At 39.2% G+C, this 21107-nt stretch overlaps 1 protein-coding gene across 2 annotated transcripts in view; it reads right to left on the bottom strand.

Annotated features, from left to right (window-relative positions):
• Nucleotides 1-21107, bottom strand: part of LOC119897858 (MDM2 binding protein) — a 35070-nt gene that overhangs the window by 12591 nt on the left and 1372 nt on the right. Inside the window, exons 4-14 of one of the 2 annotated variants that reach the window (XM_038711871.1) lie at nucleotides 20848-20993; nucleotides 20437-20495; nucleotides 19359-19503; nucleotides 18754-18868; nucleotides 14113-14229; nucleotides 7953-8047; nucleotides 7543-7609; nucleotides 7174-7291; nucleotides 5891-6085; nucleotides 3624-3737; nucleotides 1099-1263 (exon numbers count right to left, since the gene is read on the bottom strand). In XM_038711871.1, coding sequence (XP_038567799.1) covers nucleotides 1099-1263; nucleotides 3624-3737; nucleotides 5891-6085; nucleotides 7174-7291; nucleotides 7543-7609; nucleotides 7953-8047; nucleotides 14113-14229; nucleotides 18754-18868; nucleotides 19359-19503; nucleotides 20437-20495; nucleotides 20848-20993 — 1336 coding nt within the window. The remainder of the gene's footprint in view (nucleotides 1-1098; nucleotides 1264-3623; nucleotides 3738-5890; nucleotides 6086-7173; nucleotides 7292-7542; nucleotides 7610-7952; nucleotides 8048-14112; nucleotides 14230-18753; nucleotides 18869-19358; nucleotides 19504-20436; nucleotides 20496-20847; nucleotides 20994-21107) is intronic. The other variant, XM_038711872.1, reaches the window with a different exon arrangement.

Here is a 21107-nt window from a genome sequence, read left to right as displayed (position 1 = left end):
AAATTGAGGGTTTTTCATGCACAGCAATGGCCTGAGGTTGTGCTATAATAAAAGAGACGGAAGCTCTACACGAACAGCTTGACAGGCGACACAAAGTCATTCACACCTTTGGTGACGCATAAATGCAAAAGAGACTCCTTATGGATTGCAGAGCCTGTTTACTACTGTAAACAGCATTCCCTTGTCCAGAGTAGAGTGGGCAAGGAGTATGTTGAAAAATAACCTAATTTGCACCTTAGAATGTATATGTCTCTACATGTTTACACCCATCATCACTTCTGTTTTTGAAGCCTACTGGCTCACCTAACAAAATCTTAGTATATCCTTTACGTGAGGTCCTGGAGATCTAAATACTTGTAAATGTTATAGAAGATAACATCGGCAGGATACACACAAAGACAAGACCAATTATGTGTGACTGTTTTAAAAGAATTAAACCTGTCTATTCTAATACAATTGCACTTGCTGAGACAATGCCTCAATCTAGTAACCCGGAAACAGCAAAAAATAATTGCCAAATAATGACAAAGCACATGAAAACTACTTGACATGCTGGTCTATTAGCCCCACCACTCCATTTTTAAAACCAACACCACCCTCGTTGTGCACATTTAGCTATAGCCACAGGCTGGGACTTGTTTTATTATTTGTGTATTATTAGCTGGCATTGTTTCCTAAAACATCCTATGATTATGTGTGAAGTGAATACTGATGCACTGCTGTGTAACACACAAGTCAGTATGTTTTGTATTGGGAGATTTCTATTGTACTGTTCATTCTGTGCATATATTTAGATTGGCTTAATAATCTAAGGTCAATTAACATATGCAGTTTCATAATAGTTGAAGTTTTATAAGTATCACACAGGTCCCCAGTATCATCAAGTCTAAAAAACTTCCAACTTCCATGTCAGCCTCCTTCGTTACCAATAATTCCAAGGGTGAAAAAAATCCGGACATTCGTATTTCCTGCTCATACATAAAAAGAACTACAGGAAGTGTCAAACAGCTGGTGGTATAATGGCAACAAAAGCCATTGTGTATGTTATGTAGCATTGATGTGAAAATACCGTTGGCTTGTTTTTTTCTCATTTCATACCTGAGCTTTTGGCGGCCATGCCCTCCTGCTCGTCTGTCAGACAGGTGGCAACAGATGGCAGAGTGGAGTCAATCATCTTCAGGTACTGCTCCCTGGCCAGACTCAGAATGACCTTTAAGTCATTGACGCGTATTGAGGTTGAGGCCGATGCTTCTTCTTTCTGCCCTGGACACACAAACAGAGGCTGTTTAGTTTTTGGTTCCCTGGTAAACTTTACAGCTTGGTAAAATGGGGGAGATTCTTGGCCTGTGTGTTCTTGGTACTAATGGGTGGGTTAAGAGTTGATTTTCTTCCAAAAACTTTTAGATTTCAGCAGCACTGGGTAATTATACATGTTGGTTCTTCCAAATAACAGCAAATCATATGGCACCTAAACCAAAACGGACATCCTGACTCACACAGACCACATGTTATTTGATTTAATTCATTTTATTTATTGTATATTTGGTAAAATTAACTTATTCATAAAGGCTGTCTTAATGCATTTATCTTCTTCCTGAGGTAAAGTGACAATTAACCATGATATGGATTTCAGGTAATACTGCTCAGCCCCTGGCAACATATAATTGCTTTTGGATTGAATTTAGGCTGCAATTATTAATTAATTAAGCTGCAATTATGCAATATGTGGCCCTGACTTTAAAGAAGCTGTAGTATTTGTTATGCAGGCTTAACTTCTTCAGTGGAACAGCAAATGCTCTCAAACTCTGGATATTTTGAAGAGGTGTCCCAGGAACAAATATGGGCAGGTGAAATGATCAAAGGCATTTTATAGTATTAGTTTATTAAGCAAAACATCTGAAATAGATATTTTCCTGTTTTGACTAGATTGAGTATTTTTTATATTTGTTAACAGAATCTGCACAGTGACATGGGTGTGATAGGGCAATTTAAAAAAGCTTCACGTTAGATTAGAAATGGTTGAGTTAGGTATCCAGTTAAATGGAGACTTGGAGAAAAATGATAAATGGAGCCCTTGGCACGGACACACAAGAGTTTGCATACTTATCTCACAGACTTATTACAGCCTGAAAGAAACACACACACACATACAGAAGTACTCATTTCCTGTGAAGTGTAACTTCTGCAGCTTATGAGGACATGCAAAGCCAGAATATACTGCAATGAATTTCATTAAGGTCTGCGGTCTGTCAGAACACTTCATTCTGCTCATGGCCTTTTCAAAGAACAGCCCTACTGCTTTTCGTCAAGTCTGAAGAATTTCACTCCACTTCTTTTAATCTTGCGCCACACCACTGGTGTTTCACTATCTTCACCTGCCAAGGGGACATTATGTGTGTCTGTAAAATAATGATACTCCAACACAGTCTTTCTATGCACCAGCTTGTGCTGAGGGTTGGTGAGAACTGAGAGTTCAAACTGACAACAGTTCAGGAAGCTTTGAGTGGCCCCGACAGCTGATATATCCATTCGGATTTGTCTCTCTGGTATAAATACATCTCTTAAATACATTTGATCTCAAATTAATTGATAATAGTCAACACTGAGGATTTATGTCTAATTTCATACATTTCTTTCCACCAGCAGGTGCCTGAAATAAGCAAATGTACACTGCTGGTCTGGCTCTAGTTTCAAAGAAGTCTTAATTTATTATGTTATTATGTATAATTAATTAATGTATTGTGTTATACATGTAACAGCTCCAACAACAACTTTTTAAATTATTGATTAATTTGCCAATTATTTTTTCAATTGATGGAAGCTGGAACCAGCAAATATTTGACATTTTCCCTTAAAAAAAAACAAACTGAAATGATTAATCAATAATCAAAATAGCTGCCAGTTTGTTTTCATTGACAGTTAAGCCACTCATTCTTTTATTCCAATTAACTTTATCACATTAGATTAATTAAAAGTATTACATAGTTTTTATTACCTGTTTCTGATCCCAAGAAACATGAATACACAGATTTAATATTAGTCCAGAGTGGTTGTGTCAGTCTGGATAACATGAAGATGATGAGATAGTGAAAAGGACTAATTAAAGACACCACAACAAAGGGATAGCGAGATGAAGTCAACACATCCTTCTTAAATAATTCCCATCACACAGTAACAATGACTGCTGCACAGCGTGTAGTGTGGAGGGTTTATATATATGCGTGTCTGTCTTTAACTCAACATAAAGTGAAGAGTACCCTTGTGTTTCAAACAATGTTCTTGATGAAAAGCTACACCACCATTATTAGAAAGGTAAAAATATGTAATGTGAAAAATCTGTTGCCATAAAACTCGCAAATATGTTCTCTCCTCTATTGTTCTGTGAGTCACTTCCCCATCCTGCTTGGGGGCATAACATTGTGACTGACATATATAAGTGAGCTCAAGGTGCTGTTCTGAAGGCTTGTCTTGGTTATTATCCTACATTAGCATGCAAGCAACTAATAAAAGCACTACGGTAGCGCTAAAATACAACATAGTGATGAAATATGTTTGGCTACAAGAGTGTGCAATCATTTTATTCTGAGGTGTCGTTTCCATCACTCTTTAAATGTAGTACTTACTGAGATATTCTTTGAGCACCAGTGTCTGGACCTGGGTCACCTTCCTCTCTCTGTTCAGCAGGCTGTCTCCTTGGAGACAGGGCAGAGGGCAGAGGATGTTGCCTCCAAATCCTCCTACTCAAAGAAAGAGATGTAGTTAATGGGGGAAAAATTATTATCAGATACTTTACAAACCTCTATTGTGTATTGTTTAGACAGGAACACAAAAGAGAGTTTATGGGGTACTCCACCAATTGTACACAAAAAGGTCACTTTACGTCAAATATTGTACAAAACCTGTATTAAAAGCTGAGAGCATGGGGATAGAACAGGCAAGGATGGTCTAATGAATGAGTTGCATTATGAGGGTTGAAGGATCCAGTGTTTTTGGAGCTTGACCAACATTATGAGAGAGATGAAAAATATCACTCTTGGCTGAAAGTGCTCACAACTCATAAATGTTACAAGGGGTTCAAAGTTGATGTTGCATAAGGTAAAACATTTGGGAACCACTGAACCATTATAAAAACTAAATAAAACGAAGACTGCTGCTGCAATACTTTGCACTAAATATATGGTAAATAAGGCAAATTAGTAACCCAAAAGACACACAAAACTCACCCGGAAATCTAGTACTGGACACAAAGTTATACTGAGTATTTTATGCTTTTGTTCACGTGCAACAACCCTCAGAAGAGCATTTCAAGAGGCAGCACAACGGCTGTGCTGTGTCACTGTAGCAGTTGGGGCACCTTTTATAGTCTTGCTCTGCATTTAAAACCCATTTCAAAAATGTCTTAAATAGGTTTCATAAAAAGGTTAAAAACAGCAGGAACTCTCTGGAGGAAACACCACAGTAGGTCTCTTGAATATCATATGAAGCCCAAGAACAATGAAGGACTTTCACTGGGAAAGATGCTTTAAGTTTAGGGAACAAAAACAAACAAGTGTCTGCCCTTCAAGTCAGCCATAACCAGCCAAGGTTTTTGATCAATCATCCCTGCAGTTCGTCCTAAATACATTACATACATTCACTCAATTCCTCCTTTCTCTGCCAATCCATCTGAGCCTTCAATACTTTTTCTCACTCTGTTGTTCGTTAATTGATTTTTCTTATTTTAGTGGTAAAGACGAGGAAATCCTTAACGGTGCAGTGACAACTCCCCAGTGCTGTGAGAGAAGAGGGAGGAAGAGGTGGCAAAAGAACGACATGTAGGCCAAATAAGAAAATCTCACAGGATATCAATCAGTCAGGAGGGCCAATAGTTTTTGTAATACAGGTTAGCCTGATGAAAAATGACAACCCCTCAACTTCTGTTAATAAAGCCAGAAGGGCTTCTACTCCCACAAGCTGAAGAGCTGCTTGAAGAAAATCTGGGTTGATGGGTATTTCTTTACAATATGGCAGACAACAAATTGCTACTATGTTCAAATGCCTCCAAAATGTTAATAAAATACAAGACTACTCTTTAAATTTGATTACAGTACCACAGAGGTTTAAAAACACTGAGCTGCCCCTCCCCAGAGGTATGCAGTAGGAGTGTGAGGTGTCAGGTGCATGCTGGTGTTCTTAAAAACATGGCAAGTTAGTTAATGTAGTTTGGATGGCTGATGTGGTGCACTCAATAATACAGAACAGATAGACGTGATTCATATTTTTAGATTCAGTGTAACAAACACTTCCTGAGGAAATCATTATCTCGCAAAAAAATGTCAATAAGTCACTTAAGCATACAAAAGAATCCTTATAAACAGAACTTAACTGAGAATCGTCATGTTTTCTTCAGTATCAAAGTAATTAACTGATAGCTGTCTGTACATACTGTACATGGGTAAACACTGCAAAAAGGAATTGCAAATAGCTAATTCAGCATACTTTTAATGATGCCACTTTGCCAAAATGTTAACAAATATATGATAAAGAAAATGGGGCTAAATTTGCAGTCCACAGATAACTGAACTACAGAGCATGATTATCTACTAAATAAGTAAGAGAATAACATTTTAGAAATTTTTCATGTTGCACTATCAAAGTTTTTTTTAACATTACTAAGGGGAAGGGGAAGGATGACTGATTTAATTTGACGGGGTGCCACCCCCTGCGGTCCAAGTTTATAAAGTTAGATTTTAAGTTTTTTGTCTCTTTCTCACTCTCTCAAAACAGCCTATCAGGTCCAAGAGGATTTGATTCAAGGGTTTAGCAAATTAAAGTGACATACACACTGACAGTAGTGCACACACAGAAGTACACACAGTAGCTCCTCCATGAACCCGACAACATAATATACCTGATGATGACAGAGACTTCTCTCTCAGCAAGCCAGAGATGGTCGCCATGGCAGCTGCTCCATTGATCTGACTGTCCGAATGCAACATCCTGACCCTGCAGGTGCCACAACCAACGTCGTCTGAGCCCTGGACCAACAGGAAGTAGTGAGCGCTCTCACCTTTCACCTCTACGTCAGGCACTACAGTTGCGCAGCCAGAAGGAAAGAGATAACATCAAGAGTTAATCCTCGACAGAAGAGGAATTTTATTTTTTCATATTTTACAAACTTGTTAACTTGAAAAATATCAAAGTTACCCTTTAAGGTAGGGCTGAATGATTTTGGAAAAAAAATTGTGAATATTTTGACTGATATTGCAATTGTGATTTGATTTGTGATATTAGAGGGAATGACCGTTTTTACATAATTATTCCCATTTAATTGAAAAACATATTAAAATGAAATGGTGTGATCTGTACCAAAGATGTTTACATAAGTCTGTATATGATCTGCAGCCTACAATATTTAATTTAAAATGATATACTGACACAAATATCACCTCCTGTGATTTTAAAATTGCAGTAGGCCATATTGCAATTTCAATCAAATTTAGGTTAATTGATCAGCCCTACTTTAAAGATGTGGTTATATCATTTGTATCTTGTCTCTGGGGCTTTAACTATAATTAATAAAACCAAGTGACACCTCTAATCGTCTAATAGACAAGCTTAGTGATTCTACAACAACATCGGAGTTACCTCCCGTAGTCCGGCCGGTGCAGCTGGCAAGCAGCGCACTGGCTGTCACTCAGGAGGGACTGTGCCTCTTCCATTGGTGAGTTTTGTTGGAAACGCCACCACAGATATTCCCTTAGCTGACTGGTTGGTTGGTGTGTGTGTGTGCTGTGTATGATACAGGAGCATGCGCCGATCTTCACTGTACGCTAACTTTACTACATGTGTCTTTCTGTTGGCCATATTCTCTGTCTGTCCAAGTGGCAGACGGCTCGATGATGTCACCACTGCCAACAATTTACCTGCATTTGACGTGTGGCGGGTGCTAATTTCAGACCTTGGTTGCAGCTCTACTTGTTTTATTTTCTGATGTTTTTCCAGTGGTGTTTTCCAAATTGACTCAGACCCACTTCAGAGTCTGCTTTCCCAACAGAAGCCTTTATTATCTATATCAGAGCAGTCCTAGTTACCAATTTATTTCCCCATGGAAGGTGATAGGGATCCTCTCTGTTGTCGCCAAATGGTCGTCCATTTAATGAGGGCTTGAAAATAATAAAAAAACTGTCTTACTGGGTAAGGACTTTGGTCTCCTGGCTATAGACTCTCTCCAGCGTTGGGAGCTGAGTTGGCTGGCTGCGGGCTGGATGATGGGGGTTATTATACAGGACAGGCTGAACAGCGCTCCAACCTGGAGACAGAAACACAGTAGATAAAATATACGCACAGTCCCTCCGTCCCATGATACACATGATGAATGACGATTCTTACATGCATCTTCTGCTGTATGTCCTATGTACGTTGACTGGGGACTAAAGTAAAAAGGTTTCCTTCTCAAGTAGATATTCAAGTGCAATTAATTTACTTCATTGGAAATTAGAGTTCTATTGCAGACGTTTTCCAATATTTGTACATATAAGAGCAAAGCTTAGGGACAGATACCTTTCCACACAGTGACCTCAGCTGGTCCAACAGAAGTTTAGCTTTCATTGACTTCCCAGAGATGCTTCTGTTTGTTGGTGAAGGAACAATACTATATTGAGGAACAGATGTTACCATCCACCTTCTGAGACAGGAAAAGTCCTAAGGGACTGCAGTAAAAACAGTAGAAACAGCAGTATATAACCCTTATTTAATCAGCATAATCAAAGCTATATATCGATAAAGAATAATGGTTGTTTTATTTTTGTGTTACTCAAAGAGGTTGCATCTACATGCCAATATATAGAAGTTTGAACATACAGTGTTTCAGTTGGGTCTATTTCAATGTGGATGGAGTTAGACATGGTGCTACTTTGGTTCCCAAGAAACACACGCACACACACACACACACACACACAAAATGAGGATACAGTTCAAACTGGGTTCTGGACATCAGAAAGATGGGCAGGTCTGACAGATTAACCAGCTGAACCAAATCTAAAACCGGAGCGTAGTAATGGAAGACCTGCAAACACAGAACAGACAGACAGTTGTGAAGGAGAAAGAATAAAAAAGGAAAGAAACAAACACAGAAAAGAGGATGAGGAGACAAAATAACAGTTTACCACACACAACAGCGCCTGAAAAGAAAGAAATCACAGTGGCATGTCAGGCAACAGCTTCAGGAGCCGGAAACCATCCATCAATTGGAAGACTAACTGAAGTGTCCTCAAGCAAGATACCGAACCCTAACCAGTTCAGTTCAGTTGATATAACAGACCCTAAAATCTGATCATTCTCGGTCCCAAATCTGGATTTGGACGTTCAATGCAATGTTAGCAAACTATTATTTTGGTACATCCAGATCCGTCCAAGTGCTTGCGAGGAAAGGAAGATGATGGTGAAAGAGTAAGATTTAGACATAGACAGAGCACAGACACCCACTTGTTAACTATTTAATTACCTAAACACTAGGGTTCCAGTACAACTAACACTTATTTTCATCAGTCAATTAATTTTTTGGTTATCTGCTTGCTTGGTTAAATGTCAGAAAAAAGGACAAAAATGCACAGCACAAGAGCAATCAGCTAAAGTTGAAGTCATAAAATTTTTTGTCCAAATACTACCACAAAACACAAAGATAAACAATTCACAATTGTATTAAGTAGAGAAAAAGAAAATCAGCAAATCTAACACTGGAGAAAATGTCGATTAACTTTCTGTTGACCAACTAATTGCTTAACTGACTATTCCTTTCAGCATTACTAAACGCATTAACACCAACCAATTATCTTCTGTCAGTAACCAATCAGGAGCTCAACACATTGTAGCTCACAATAATAAAAAAAAGGCCTACATTTCAACAAGTTTGTAGCTGTCCCACTTATCTAATGAGCTCATTATGTTATGAGGAAATCTATAACATATATAAATTTCTCACATGGAAAAGCAGGTCGTTTGCATATACAGTAAATTACAAGAATACCAAGGAAAGCCTCAGATCTCAAGCTCATAATTTATTGATCTGGAACAAAGAATGAAGTGTCGACCTATTTCTGATCCAGACTCCTATACATTAAGAGAAGATGATGATTTTAATGAACCCGGGATGAATTCCCAGTTTCGCTGGCACTGAAACTTTATTACTCGCTTGTCCAAAACAACTGAAGAGAATGACTATTGCAGTGGCCTGAAGAGATGATCCAAACAGATCATTAAGACCTCCAATATTGAATTGTCCTCATTACTTGAAATTATCCTGTAAAATCTATCTGTATATTTGAACATACTCTGGTTGATTCAACATGTAATTACAGCAAAGGTGACTTTATTCTGATTTCTGTGGTGTTTTTTTGTCAAGAAAAGCAACAGTTAAGTTGTGTTACACTAATGTCAGCCATCAAGTGACATATTGCGTGTTTATTTGTGAAAGGCAGAGGTGAGATAACCACACGTCTTCAGTGTAGCCTCAACAGATCAGCCATCAACAGTTGTTGAAAACTGATGAAGCTTTCAGCAGTGACAGACTAATGCATGACGTTTACTGCAGACTGATTACTGTAGGCTAAATCCCAAAAGACTGATCTCTTCTTGTATTAAGCCATTGTGGTCAGTGCTGAAAATCTATATCTAGCACGACTGTGTTCTAGCAAAACTGACTATTGATTCCACCAAAAATGTACTATATCTATCTACCGTATCTATGCAAGTTTTACAACAACAAATAATAAGAATATGATATCAGCATGTCTGTACTTCAAACCTGCCTGCAGGTTACTCCTAATATGCAGCAGATTTGATAATTCTCACACTGAACACACACTTCAGGTTTGGTGCTCAAACAGCACAGTGTGTCCTCCCTGCTGGCTGAGGCAGGACGTGCGTGTGTGCTAGGCCCCCTTACTGTCAGGAATAACTGTCGTGAAAATTACTAATAGTTTTTGTCTGAGCATAGTTTAGATTGTGTTTATGCAACTCATTTTCCAGTCTGATATCCCAGCAGTGTGGAGATGTGATAGTTTTGTTGTCCTCAGAGCTTTTTTGTTTTTTTTATTGTGTGCCAAGACAATCACTGCCATCTGCTTCTCTGAACAGGGATCTGATGAGATCACACACCCACACACAAACACCGTCTCAATCTCCATAGACGTGTAGATGAGCAGCGCACACACACACACACACACACACACGCTTCTGTATTAACTTAATATCGATCACACACAACAACATACGCTCAGATTTGAATTACTGTTATTTGTCTCTGAGTTGGTGGCTGTTGTAGTGGCATAATGAAAAGTGGGTAAGCACTTATCACTAAGACTATCATTCAGCAATTTACAAAATAAGTAACAATTGTAATGTAACATCCCCCATTGTTATCTAACTAAGTCACAAAATTCATATTTACAGCTGAAACAATTTGTTGACTAGTTGTTTAAGTGAGGTAACAAGCAACAAGACCAGGAGTCTACAGCCATGCTAGCGGTTCTGTGAGGCTGTATTGGGCAAAATGGTGCTATGAGCTGAATGCTAATATCAGCATGCTAACATGCGCACAAGAACAATGCTAACACACTGATGTTTAGCAGGTAATTAAACACTAATTATCAACTAAGTTGGTGACTTCATTTAACTTGTAAACATTAGGGGTTGGAGAAAAAAAATTGATTCTTATATGAATCGATTAACAAATTCCAAAAATCGATTTTTTAAATGTTAAATAATACGGTAATGTTGGTGGAACGCAAAAGGCAGAACTCTCTGTAGTGCGGAAGTGCGGCGCCTGGACAGGCTGTGGGAATGAATAAACTACTACACACCCTACTAAAATTTAACATGATCATTAATATCAATGCACAATTTTCACTGTTACACTGTGTGAGCACGGTAACACACATTGCTTTGCTGACTCCCTGTGTGTGCGTAGCGATTGAGTGGGCGAGCAAAAGAGAGAGAGTGTGCAACAGAAAGTGACGTCCAGTGTAGGTCACAGTGTGACGTTAATAAAAGTCTGTCATTTCCCCAACAGCAGGAAAGTGAAGGCGGTTAGCGCTAGCTAACATGTCTCTTGTGTTTTGGATGCCATGTAATGAAATTTAATGCAATCCCCTGGAGCCATGTCGCAAATGTGGCTAAAAAAAATTTGAGAAGTTCCAGCTTGTCCAATGTGAAGATTTGCTGCTTTTCTTTGTTTCATATGATTGTAAAATTACGCCTTTGGGTTTTGTACTGTTAAAACAAGACGTGCAAATACATCAACATGGACTCTGGGAAACTCTTCACTACTTTCAACATTATAGACAAAATGACTTAATTGATTAATTAGGAAAACAATGAGCAGAATTAATTGTTACAGTGGTTGCTGAGCTAACGTTTTCCTTGTTTTTGAAAAAATAACAGCTTAAAGAAGTACCTTATTGTCAATAATGTTGACACATGAACATTAACTGACATTAACCAAATGACCTACCAAATGAAGGTGAGGTTTGCACTAAAAGTATGCAAGCTGTGAAAGATGGATAGGCAAAATCATCTCCACACTTCTGAAAAAAGCTCAGAAACAACTATATTTTTTTAGGAAACTGAAGAAGGCCAAATTCCCACGCCAAGTTCTTGTCAGCTTTTATAGAGGAGCAATAGAAAGCATTCTGACCGGAAACATCATAAACTGGCATGGGATGTGCACGGCCCAGGACCGGAGGGCTCAGCAGCGGGTGATTAAACTGCTCAGAAGATCATTGGTACCCATCTCCCGAGCATCAGCGATATCGGTGAGGTAAGGTCCCTACGCAGAGCCCAAAGGATACTAAAGGACAGTACCCACCCCAGCCACAGCCTGTTCACCTTACGGTCTTCTGGGAAGAGATATAAGAGTTTCTGCTGCCACACAACCAGAATGCAGAGCAGCTTTCCCCCCCCCAAGCAATCAGACTCTTAAACTCTAATTCATCCTCAGCACTGCTCCATTGATTACAGTTTACCATTTTTATAATTGCTTCTGTATTAATGTATATTGTCTGCTATGTAACAGAAGGAAGTTACAAAACTCAATTTCACTATCCTGTTATATTGTGACAAATGCATGTACCTACCTAAAAGATGAGCGCTAAATCTATTAAGGAAGATGTGACTTCAACCTACAGATTCCCCTCATTTACACCCATGGGCAATGGCCTTCTGTGAGAAGATGTTACATTTCTATTTAAATACCATTTTCTGCCTGTGAGGTCATCAGAGGTACATGAGTTCGGCACTCGTTTGGCCGGATAAAGTACATTTGATTTATCTGACTGATGGTCCATCTGTCACAGGTTCTTCAATGTGATTAAAGGGCAACGGGGAAGTGGCCCTTTTGAACTCATCTCCTTCTCGCCACCAGAATTCATTAGGAGATGGGACCGTATGCAGCTCTTTCAACTCTAGAAGGTAAGATGTGGGTTGGACTGGGGTTAAAGGAACAGTTCTGCCCAAAATGAAAATTCTGTACTTATCTACTCAACATCTTGTCAATCAAAACCTCCCCTAAGGTTTGTAGGAACACGGACACACGTCTTCTTCCAAGCTGCATGAACAACCTCATAACACATTACATTTCTCCAAACAAGGTCTCCTCACTGACAACACTTGGATCAAGTGCAGAGCCTACAGCACTCTGGCAGAAGATTCTGCTTGCTACTGTGGGGCAATTTCTGGCATGGAGAACAAATCTTTGTCAGAGAGTAAGAAACAAGAAATAATGAGGACAGACTTTTGAAACCACATTGCAATTGTCTGGCAATGAAACCCAAAGATTTAGCTGCCTGAGGTGTTTGGAAAAGTTCAATGAGATGACAAAGACTGGTGCTAGACCCCTGAATCGCTGCCCACATCTCCAATTTCTTCAGTGATTCAAATAGGTCTGTTGTTGTACCTACTGACTGCAGTTTCCCCAGTTGGAGAAACCTATCAGAGCTTTGAAGGAGGGATTACAGAGGAGGGGCTGATTCTTTCTAAATACTGTATCTTGCTTGCTATTCCGCTACACCCATGAAAAATGGCGACATGTGTGGATGAAATGGACAGAGATATATGGGTTGTTAAAATAATAACTCTTTAATCACCATAATTATTTGATCACTGTGATTAATGCAATCAAAAAGGTACCCTGTGAAGTTTTCTTGTTAACAAAAAAAGTTGTTCACATTCATTCTCTCACCGAAATACACTGGGATGCAAGAATCCATAACTTTCTCTTTTTTTCTCCATATGATGGCCTCACGTCAGATTCAGCAAACACTCCTACCTTCAGATGACTGTGTTAACAACCCGCATAAAAAAGATGCGGTGATGCTGTGAGCACATGAGCCGCATTGATGAGAATTAGCGTAACTAACGCCCCAATAATAATATACAAGGCTAAGCGCCTCGCCCCATATGGTTGGAAGCATTCGTTCACTTTTTACAATTAAGGGACAGGGTTGGATTTGTGTGTCTGTCTGCAGAGTTGCTATATGAATACATTTAAAATAAAATTATAATTCAAACTGAAGAATCAAACAGGATAATGTCAACATAATTGTGTAGTGTAATATATATAGGATTTTCAAACTCAAAATATCTTCAAAGTAATGAAATATACAATCCATTCGTGAAAAACTTGGGTTGGGATAACAGCAGACTAATTGCACATGACTCCTAAGACACGTCTGGACCACTTGTAGTGTGTTCATGCCTAAGAGAAAATTCAAGACAAGTTCTCTCAAATCACTTCAAAATCTGTTCATACAAGTGTTTCTTACCCATTGTGCGTAATCTTGAGGTCGAAGAAAGACGCTGAATGCTTTTCCTTCCTCATAAAACATTTGCAAAGCTGATATTTCATGTTTACTCGCTAGCAGTCTTATTCTTCCCTGCCTTTGTTGGCACATTCCTGCAATTCCTTGCATGTTAGCGCCACCAACTGTTGATCAGCGGAATAGCGTGAAACTAGGGGCACGATGTGAATTGAACCATCTACACAGAAACAAAATTGGGACTCCCTCATAGAAACATTGTTCCATAGCGCTACAAGTGGTCAAAGATGTGAGAGGTAGTGAAGTGCTCAGGACTTACCTCAGACTGTAGTTTATGGTCTGTAGTGGTGTAGGGAGCTTGCAACAAACTGCCCCCTGATATCTGATGCACCGGATTGCGCAGAGAAAAGCCATCAAAACGGAGCTCCGACACATACTGAGGCGCACACACACACACACACACACACACACACACACACACACACACACGAGAGAGAAAAGGTCAGATAGCAGCAAGTGATATTATTCTTTTGATAAAATTACACATAATATAACTATAGCTGTAAATTAGTTGTTGTACTACACAGAACAGAGATACATAAGTTGTTTGGAGTCATGCAAATTGCAATGACATTACAGTATATATATATATATCTCTATCTATCTATCTATCTATCTATCATGCAGTGTTTGCTCTCAAATCACAAAAATAGCTGTAACGTGGTGGTGGTTACTCATAGACAGGGTTTTAGTCCTTTGGGAATTTGTTCCACCGCTCTCCAACTGTGACGCTTTTACTGACTGACTGCCGAAGCCCAACTCTCTTCTGAAGGCAGCAACTTAGAAAAGGTCACTTCAATGAAGGAGAGGCTGCATGCTTGCCTCAGCATACTCGGAGCTCAGTAGACAGAGGAGAGATAACTGGGGAAAACTTTTTCAAGCATGCAATAACATATAAAAATCCAGCTGTTCAGATTATAGTGTGACCGAGTTTTGAAAATCTGATGACATATCGGCCTATATTTGTTTTATTAAAGATTTTTGACAAGGATCCCTTGAAATCTGTTTACATTTTTTGAATTGCTGCTTTAAACTAGGGCTGAAACGATTCATCGATGAAATTGATTACTAAAATGCATTGGCGGAAATTCTTTGCATCGATGCTTCGTTTAATCCATATAACTATCCAGCACAGTGTTTCACACGGACATCATGCTTACTCTGTGAATAAGAGGTGATTATAATGGCGCTGTTTGAAAGTGGAGGAAGAGAGAGAAAATAGCAAGGGACAAAGAAGAAAGTGTCCAAGGTATGGGATTATTTCAAGCTAAAAGAAAAGAGTTAATGTTACCATCCGTCCACTGTAAAACGAAACTTATGTCGCCTCTGCAACAGCACGACGGCATCTGATCAGAAAGTACCTGGTGTTCTGCCAGCAGACCACAGACAAGGTAACAGTAACGGCAACTTTAGCATTTAACTGAAATCATGACCGATTGTTGAGTTGAAGGCTAGCCAAAGTAAGCCGCAACTTAGCTGAAAATGTGCACACGTGCATTTGTTGTTCTCCTTTTTGGACCGTGAGTTATAACCTCAGTCATGAGTTAACTGGGTGTCGGGGAACTGCACCTTTTTACTCACCTGCAGCTCTCTCTGTAGCACAGACAATCCCTGCTACCTGCGTGTGCTAATCCATCCTTTCACCTTTATAATTGCTATCGTTATTATAAAAAAAAGCTGTTTTGTGTTCAGGATCACTCATTTCCCATTTTAACATTTCACATGTGTTTTCTTGACAAAACGTGGTTTGGAGACCCGCTTCGGGTGGCAGAGCTGCTGTCAGCTTGTGTAGTGTGTGACCCCCTGTCACCGATCAGTCACGTAGTGTGAACACCACAACGACTTCAAGACTCCCGTCACAAGGCGGCAAGTTGTGTAGTGTCGCAGCATCAGCCAACGCTGAAAGTCGTGTAGTCTGCACAAGCCTTTAGTATAACTTGTATAGCACTACGGTGATGTTTGTGTTTGTAAAGCAGTTGTCTGGTTGTTGGTCTGTTGATGTTGGTCTGATGTTTGCTGTATGACACACTATGAATTTCCGAAAGGACCAATAAATATCTATCATCTATAAATGTGCACAGCTGATCCCGCTACCGTGGGCGCCGCCGCCATGTAAATGTAGCCTACTTCTTTAACGACGCATAGATGAATCATTGAAATAATCTATAGAAGCTTCGAATACTAAAATAATTGTTGGCTGCAGCCCTACTTTAAACATGTCAGGGTAGAACACAAACAAACTTGATGAGTGAACTAGAACTTGGATCAAAATAAAACCATATGTGGCCTTTGCTACAGAAATACATCAGCTTTATTGGACTTCATTTAAATATTATTTCAATGGGAATCTTGCTTCTATATGTCAAAGAATGACTATTAAGAACATTTCCAATCTCTCAGGCTTAAAACCCTTTGAAAACATTTAAGGTTACGTTAAACATGCATAGTCACATGTAATTTTTGAGCCATTTCAAGATACCAATGTTGTATATTTTTAGATACAAACGGCTCAATGTTTAAAATGATCACAAAATGGTAAACTGAAAATCTCAGCCAGATTTAAAAAAAAAAACAACCCAACAGTATGAGACATAAAGGAACCTCCACAGTGAAGCAGATTGCTGACTCTCCCGAGAGGAAACGTGGAAAAATAGCACAAAATTGGCCGATTCTGTCTAGAGACCAAAAACTACTGCACCTGCCAGAGTTTCCACTTAATGAGAAAGAAGTACATGTGGGTGTGAAATAAACTCCGGAGCAACAAAAAAAAAAATGTTGTCAACTCACCTCAGCCTATTCACTTTGACACTGTAAGGCACTGTGTGAAGGTACTTGCAGGAAAGCAGGGAATAAAGTACACAACGTGGCCAAAAGTGTGTGGACACCCAGACATTACAACAAACAATGTGCATTAATACGCTTCCACACTTCTGGAAAGCGCAATACTGAGGTGGTCCTGTTCATCCCAGAGGTGTTAGATGGGCCATTCAGTGAACACATCTTGTGTCCAATACATTTACATACTGATACATTATTTTCAGACGAAGGGAGAACAATGTGGAGAACCCCTTCGTCAGACAGAAAATGTTATTCAAAGCAGACCATTTTTGTATGTGTCTTAAAATTAGTGCTGCAAAGATAAGTCGATTAATCGCTTAGCTGATTGATTGACAATTAATTGTCAACTATTTTGATAACCAACTGAACTCGGTTCAGTCATTTTTCAAGCAAAAATGTCAAAACATTTCTTTGTCATTTATGAAGTTTTGGGGGTTTGGACTATTGGATGGAAAAAGAAGCTATTTGAAGTTATAATTTTCTGGCAACTGTAATAATAATAATAATAATATTATTATTTTGAATTACATTATTTTTCTTTACATTTTATAGAAAGGATTATCAATAAATGATGATCAATTATTTGTGAAAATAAATCTGCAGATTCATTGATATTGAAAATAATTGTTGTAGCCCTACTTAAAACATGTCTGGAGAGTCTTTTAAAGTATACTCAGTCTGGTCTAACCCAATTTGCCAGCTTTCCTGTCCCCCACATCACACAGGTTGACAACCCTTGGTCAAAAATATCTTTGTATGCAAGTTTGACAGTTTCCCTTAATTAGAAGCTCAGAAGTCAATCCTAGACATGCAGAAAAAAATGTGGACATGGGTGTGGTATAAAAACTAAATGTAGCTAGAAGAAATGTAAAAGGCATAAATTACTAAAAGTCTCAATGTACTTTTACACTTTAAATTCCTAAGTAAGTAAAAAACAGCACTGTACTGCCCCGGCATGTCAATAACACCAGCGCTGTCCTTAAATACAGACAGATCCTGCCCGGAGGCATTCTCCAACACTTGTCCTATGCCCGGACCAATAATCAATTGTGCCCGACTCCTTGGGGAGCAAGGTCGAGTCGGGAGCCGGGCCAGGCTGGGGTGGCTCTGCCAGGGCTATGCATGCAAGGCAGAGCGGTTTCCCATGACCCCTATGTGACCTCCAGTAATACCTCTAGACTCATTCATCAGCAGATAAAGACTTATCCCCCACTGAGTCAAAAAATCATTCAATTCAAAAGAAACTATGTGAATATTTCCACTATGACCTTGTGTGCAGCGCATGAGTAATTTCACATGATAAAAGATAAAGGAACAAACACTGAGGCATGGATGAGGTCGAACCATGGTTAGCCCCGGTACAGAAGGTTCCTAAGTAAACAGCTAGCTGTGTGCTCCGACCTACAGAGAACACTGCTCATAATAAGACACCCAGGGCAAGCAAGCAGGTAAGTTCAAAAGGACACAGCTTTTTCTCACTGCTTTCTCAGTACTTGTCCAGAATACACAACACACACAGACAGACACGAAGTTGGTAAAAGGAAAAAAAGTTCTCTCTCTCCACAGGAAGTCCCTCACATATACATTTTTCCTTCATTGCTTTAAATGATCACACCTACAGTGCTGCAACATGTCTAAACATTCACACAAGTTTATACAAAGACTGACAGATGCAGCTATACCTTCTTCTCTTTGAGAAAACACCTGTCACACACACATTTTTCTAAATGTCTTAACCTTCTTGTTAATGACAAACAGCTTTATCATACTGCTGAGGCATGCCACACATTGTACACACGCAGACACACAACCTTCTTCAAACAATCCTTATTCGTCCTCTCTCTAATAAGCCGGCTTCTCTGGTCCCCCAGTCCTGTGCCACCAACACCCTCTCTTCTGTGTTTTATAACCATTACCTTGTGTTTTCAACAAAAAACTAACACTGCCGGGCTGTTCTCCTGTTGTACATTGTATAGGTTCAAGTGAGTTAACATTTTCTCCGCCTCCATCTTTCTACAGTAAGTAAAGACAAAAGTGAAATACTAAATTCTGAGGTCCTTACCTTCTTTTCTCTGATAACCAGGCCACCCCTCCATAATTCTCTGTGGTCAATACAGCTGTCTAGGTCACCAGGCTCCACCAGGCCCGCACTCAGGTAGGACGCCGCTTTCTGCCATCTGGGCAAAAAAGGAAAAAAGGTTCAGTCAATGACCAACACAGGGAAACTTTTATTCCAATTCACAAAGAAATGTTAACCCTGTTTTGTCAAAGTAAAGTAACAAAACACTGCTATGCACAATTGCCATTAAGTAAAATGTGTGCTTTTGTATGATTGTTCATCCATTGCTGAAAGTCAACACCTGCTCAGTTTTACTGTTCTACCTCCACCTAGTGGTTAACTGGGAGTATTATAAAAGTACTACTAATTATAATTCTACAAATTCACACAATACCGCTGCATTTCAATTTCACATCAGCCTTTCATGTTTGTCATGCCACAATAGTGTTTGTTTGTGTGTGTGTGTGTGTGTGTGTGTGTGTGTGTGTGTGTGTGTGTGTGTATATGTATTGTTGTGTTTGCATATTATATTAATTTAAAAGTGTATTCATCATTTGCTTTGTGCAACTCAAGAAATGTAATGCATGTAATAATTTTCATCTCCTCACCCAGCAGTGTGCTGTGTGACTACAGTGATCTTAGCAGCATGCCAGCAGGACATGTGTTTTAGTGCTCCCAGCAGAGGCAGCAGATCTTTAATAGGAGGGGACTGCTCTGCAGAGGCCAACACCAGCACATCTAACAAGGCTTTACCTGAGGTGGAAAATGGCACAAAGAGGAATTCATTAGACATTTTCTCTTTTATTTATAAATTATTTCTTTTTCTCTAAAGGATTTCATGAGTCAATGAACTAAGCTGGTTGCTCCACTGACACCATCTTTTTAACAAGTAGATAGAATTGCCTGTTTGCAATTCTAAATACCAAGATCTGTGAAAGAAAAGTTGGAAGTCAGTGGTGACTCCAGCTCCTCGGGCAGCCGACGATGGAGGGTGACTGTTCCTGAACTCCTGTTGAGATGGTGAGCTAAGAAATGCTCTTTCAGAAAGTGAAATTTTGCTTCAGCAGCCAGACTTGCTAAGTAGTAGTCAGAGCAGACGTACCCCATCTTCCCAGTGGTGTGTGCATATTTATTAAGTACAGTAGGCCACCTTTTCTACGAGGCTGCTGCAGGCAGATTTTCAAAACCTAATTGCGTGAAATTGGACTGGATCCTGGTCACACATCTGAGGAGTTTGGCTTCAGTAAAGAGGGTTTCATTCCTTATTACTGGAAGCTTTTGGCAAAAACAAAACTCACTTGAGACATTGTTTTGTGCAGTGAAGAAACTTCTTGTTCTTTCGCCCTTTTTAGTAAACTAGACTATTGTTGTTCTCTTCGTGAAAGTAAATGGAAGAAACAGGTTGTGCTGTACAGACAAACTTAACACCTGAAATCATCTGAGTAGTAGTGTGTGGAAGTGTTTTGGATTCTACACCATCAGTGGAATAACTGTTTCTTCGAATTAATTTGAATACATTTCATTTTAGTTCTCATTTGCTCTAACTAAATATTTTGAAAAACAGACAGCCCTACTGAGCGTGCAGATCTTCACAGATGACAGCTACAAAATGATAAAATGACTCACAGTTGCTATGGATGATAGTGTTTATAAAGAAAGTGAGTGCTATGGATTAGCGAACAGTACCTGGAGGTGGTAGCTTGTCTGACAATAGATGCAGTCCTTCTGAAGCCTCCTCTAACAGCCTGTTCAATAAAAACATTCAGATCTGATCAGAAATGTGACACTTGATTCTTTGAAACACATGACAAATATTTGTACCCATTTTTTTCCTTTTTTCTTTACCTGTACATTAGCAAATTATCTCAAAATCATTGTCCTGATTCAACTGTATGAAAAAATATAAATAATAAATGTGTTTCTTTACATTAACTGATTAAAGGAATACATTCAGTTCTATTAGTGATGACGTTTGTTCAGATAATATCAACTTATTATGATCTCACTTAGATGTATCAGACACATACCTGCAACACGGAGCAGGAGAAAAAGCACATTTATTTATATTAAGAACATAAGGTATCATCTGTCGCTTACTCTGTCAGTGACGGCTCGTCACCCTTTTGGTCTGGTGCCTCCTGATTACTCAGAGAACTGAGACATGATTCCAAAGCAGTCGGCTCCTCCTCACTGTCTGCTTTCTGATGGCCTGTCCCCAGCTCTTCCCAGTCTGAGCTGCAAAACTACAAAACAGGTGTTATAGATTTAGGTATGAATAGTTGTATGAATGTTGGAAGTCTTAGTACATTTGCTCCTGGAGTGTCACATCCCCTGAATGAATAATTGAATACTTCTAT

The sequence above is a fragment of the Micropterus salmoides genome, unplaced genomic scaffold (assembly GCF_014851395.1).
Source record: "Micropterus salmoides isolate LMB-PRFRI ecotype aquatic unplaced genomic scaffold, ASM1485139v1 Ms_hic_scaffold_11, whole genome shotgun sequence".
Taxonomy (NCBI): domain Eukaryota; kingdom Metazoa; phylum Chordata; class Actinopteri; order Centrarchiformes; family Centrarchidae; genus Micropterus; species Micropterus salmoides.
Note: the sequence above shows the minus strand (reverse complement) of the source record. Positions and strands in the feature narration are given on the sequence as shown.